This window comes from Centruroides sculpturatus, unplaced genomic scaffold, assembly GCF_000671375.1.
Source record: "Centruroides sculpturatus isolate CEXI.00-Female unplaced genomic scaffold, Cexi_2.0 scaffold2389, whole genome shotgun sequence".
Taxonomy (NCBI): Eukaryota; Metazoa; Arthropoda; class Arachnida; order Scorpiones; family Buthidae; genus Centruroides; species Centruroides sculpturatus.
In genome coordinates, this window is record NW_019386576.1 from 32,526 (window position 1) to 35,413 (window position 2,888).

At 30.9% G+C, this 2,888-nt stretch overlaps 1 protein-coding gene across 1 annotated transcript; it reads right to left on the reverse strand.

The window, feature by feature from the left end:
- Window positions 1–924: 924 nt before the first annotated feature.
- Window positions 925–2,508, reverse strand: LOC111615340. The gene is made up of 2 exons (XM_023356764.1): window positions 1,846–2,508; window positions 925–1,393 (listed from the first exon to the last, which is right to left on the reverse strand). Exons 1-2 carry the CDS (start codon window positions 2,042–2,044, stop codon window positions 1,128–1,130), a joined length of 465 nt encoding a protein of 154 aa, XP_023212532.1. The 5' UTR covers window positions 2,045–2,508; the 3' UTR covers window positions 925–1,127.
- Window positions 2,509–2,888: the final 380 nt, after the last annotated feature.

A 2,888-nucleotide genomic window follows, 5' to 3' on the forward strand; every position in this document is an offset into this window, starting at 1 on the left:
GTTTTAAATGGAAAATTAAATATAATTAGATTCTTCTTAGTTCTCTCGTTTAACATTTTATCAATTTCAAAGTCCACCATACCTTTTAGCTTACTGTACGAATCTGTTCTTTCTTCTAATGAACGTATTTTTTTACACATATCTTTTAACTTTTCCTTGAGCTTTAAATTTTCTTCGTTCATTTTGTTCATTTCAGCTTTCAGGGACCGGATTTCGAAGTTCAAACTTTCAAATTTGTCTTGGATTAATTCATAGACCGATTTAATTGAGTATTCAGGTTCAGTAGTCTTTGTTGATAAATCTTCTTCCGGTTCGAAATAGTCTTTTATATTAGCATACCTCGAGATATCTGTAGTGCTCTTGGAATGTTCCTCAAATAAGTATTCCTCTCCTGACATTTCGCTTGTCTGAGTATTTTCTTCTATATCTCTTGTATGCTCTTTACGTGGTCTCCCTCGTCCCCTTTTTTGCATAACTGCTTGACTTGATATTGGAGGAGATCGAGGAAAAGGTCCGGGATTTAACTCAATTCCGGCAATCATTAGTAACATAAAAATTATTATTCTAGTTAATGCAACATTTGAACTACTTAATTCAGTTCTACACTTAATATTCTGTTGTAAAAATTCCATGTCCAACGTCGCCACGACAGCTCAGCAAAAAAGTCACCAACACCTCCGCAGGCTAGACACGCCCCCCCTAAATAATGTATAAAGTTCTAACTAATTATCTGTTTGTTCTAAAATCATTAATATAAATTAATTTTGTGTGAGCGAGCAGTCCTCATAACTTGTGTTAAATGAAACTCCTTGTAACTGCAAATTATTTTTAAACAAGCTCTTGAAAATCAGGAGACTGAATAAAAATACAAACACTAGACAAATTTTCAGTCAAAGTAATTTATTTCAGATTAATGTTAGAGTATATAAATTTTATAACATTTATAAAGTCAGGAAAATAAATATTTATATAGTTAATAAATTATTGTTTATACTTTTAATTTCATTAATTATTATTCATAGATTTTAATGCCTTTATAACTGCAGTCCTCACACAATCATCAAAGATGTATTTTCAAATGAGGAAAATAAATGATCATATACAATAAAAATGATTTTTATTTCAAATCAATTAGACATTTTTATTACAGATAACAATTCCTTTTGCAATTCTACACTTTCTCTCTGTAGTTGCAGTCCTTCCTCTGCAATTTTTATGGATTTTCTTTCCAATTCCTCAGAAACATCATTACTTCTTTTAATTTCACTTATTAATTCATTTATTTGCTGTTCCAATGGCCGTTTCTTTCTCTTCAACGACCTCGTCACCCTTATTTCAGGTTCAAGTGGTACCAGTACCTCTTCAATTATTTCATTGGAATTTTCATTGTTCTCTAAAAGATACAAGCACAATTATTTAACACTATACATTATTTTATTTAAATACACACAATTATGATGTAAATTATATGAAAACATTAATTTATTAGAGTAAATGATGATTACATGTTTAGTAACAATCATAAGAAAAATCACCAGGACTTAAATGCTTAATTACACAAAAATATATGTAAAATGGAGTTTGTGAACATGCTTAAATATTAGTTCTTTCCAGACAAATTTATTCTGACAACTTTTAAATTTAACTGGTATTCCATAGTTCTTGCAGTTATAGATGCCAAATGGTAATAAAGGTACACATGTACAATTTTAATGATAAATTCCAGAGTGTTGTGTTATATTGAAAAGTGACAAGTATTATGAGAAGTTAACCATCAAAAATATTTATTATTATAACTTAGGTAATAGATGTTGATATAATAGGATACATCTAATGATAGTTTACCTATATCCAATTCAGGTGATTGTAAACATTGTATCATCATACTGCTGCAACTTTCTTCCATTAATGATACATTCTGGGCTGGCTGATGTCCTATAATTGAATTAACTACCTGGAAATATTGCCAGGTAGATGGGCTACCTCCCGAATGCCCAATCTTCGTTACTTCTTCTCTAGTTAAAATAAAAAAAGAAAATTTCATTGTTTCAAGTAGGAAGATTAATTTTTTCTTTTAAATTTTAATATTAATTTGATGTTTACATCATTTACAATTATCGTACGAGTAATAAGAAATATAATATAATTTTCGTCATTTGGTATCAATGTTCAAAATATAACTGTTTAAAGAATTCTTTATTTAAATATTAAACGATAATTAATTTAATGATTATGTATTTTCACAATTTTAACTTACCTATATTTGGCAATTAAATTTTTAATTTTTGTCCTTATTTTGGACCACATTCTCGCTCTGGACATTGGCCTCTGAAAACGAATTTCTGCTGCCATTGCTTCATATATAGTTTTGTTTCGTTTCGCTTGACGTAAGTCGTCGATCTTTTCTCCCCATATTTCAATTAAAATTGCCATCTCCTCCTCTGACCAATTTTTTGAATGTTTTTTCTCGCTTTGTTCAAACATTTGTACATCTGCTTCCGCCATTATTTTTGAACTTGTGGCAGATCTTGAGGAAAGCTTGAAGCGACTTAAGCTTCTTTGAGAAAGAGATTTAAGCTAAGCCAGTTGTTGGTAGTTAAACCGGTTTAACATTAAGTCAGTTCCGTTCATATTTCATTCCTAAGCTGGCTTAAAATATACAGTGTGAATAGGGTATTATGGTGATGTTGCTATGAAGCCTACAGCGTGTTTTAAGGGTGGTCGACAGTCAATTGAAGGCCATGAGTGTCCTGGACATCCTTCCATGTCAACTGATGACCCACACGTCAACAAAATCAACACCCTGGTGCAGGAAAATTGGCATCTGACTGTCAGGGAGCTTGCTGAAGTGTGGGATATCAGTTGGATCTTGTTATGAAATTTTGATT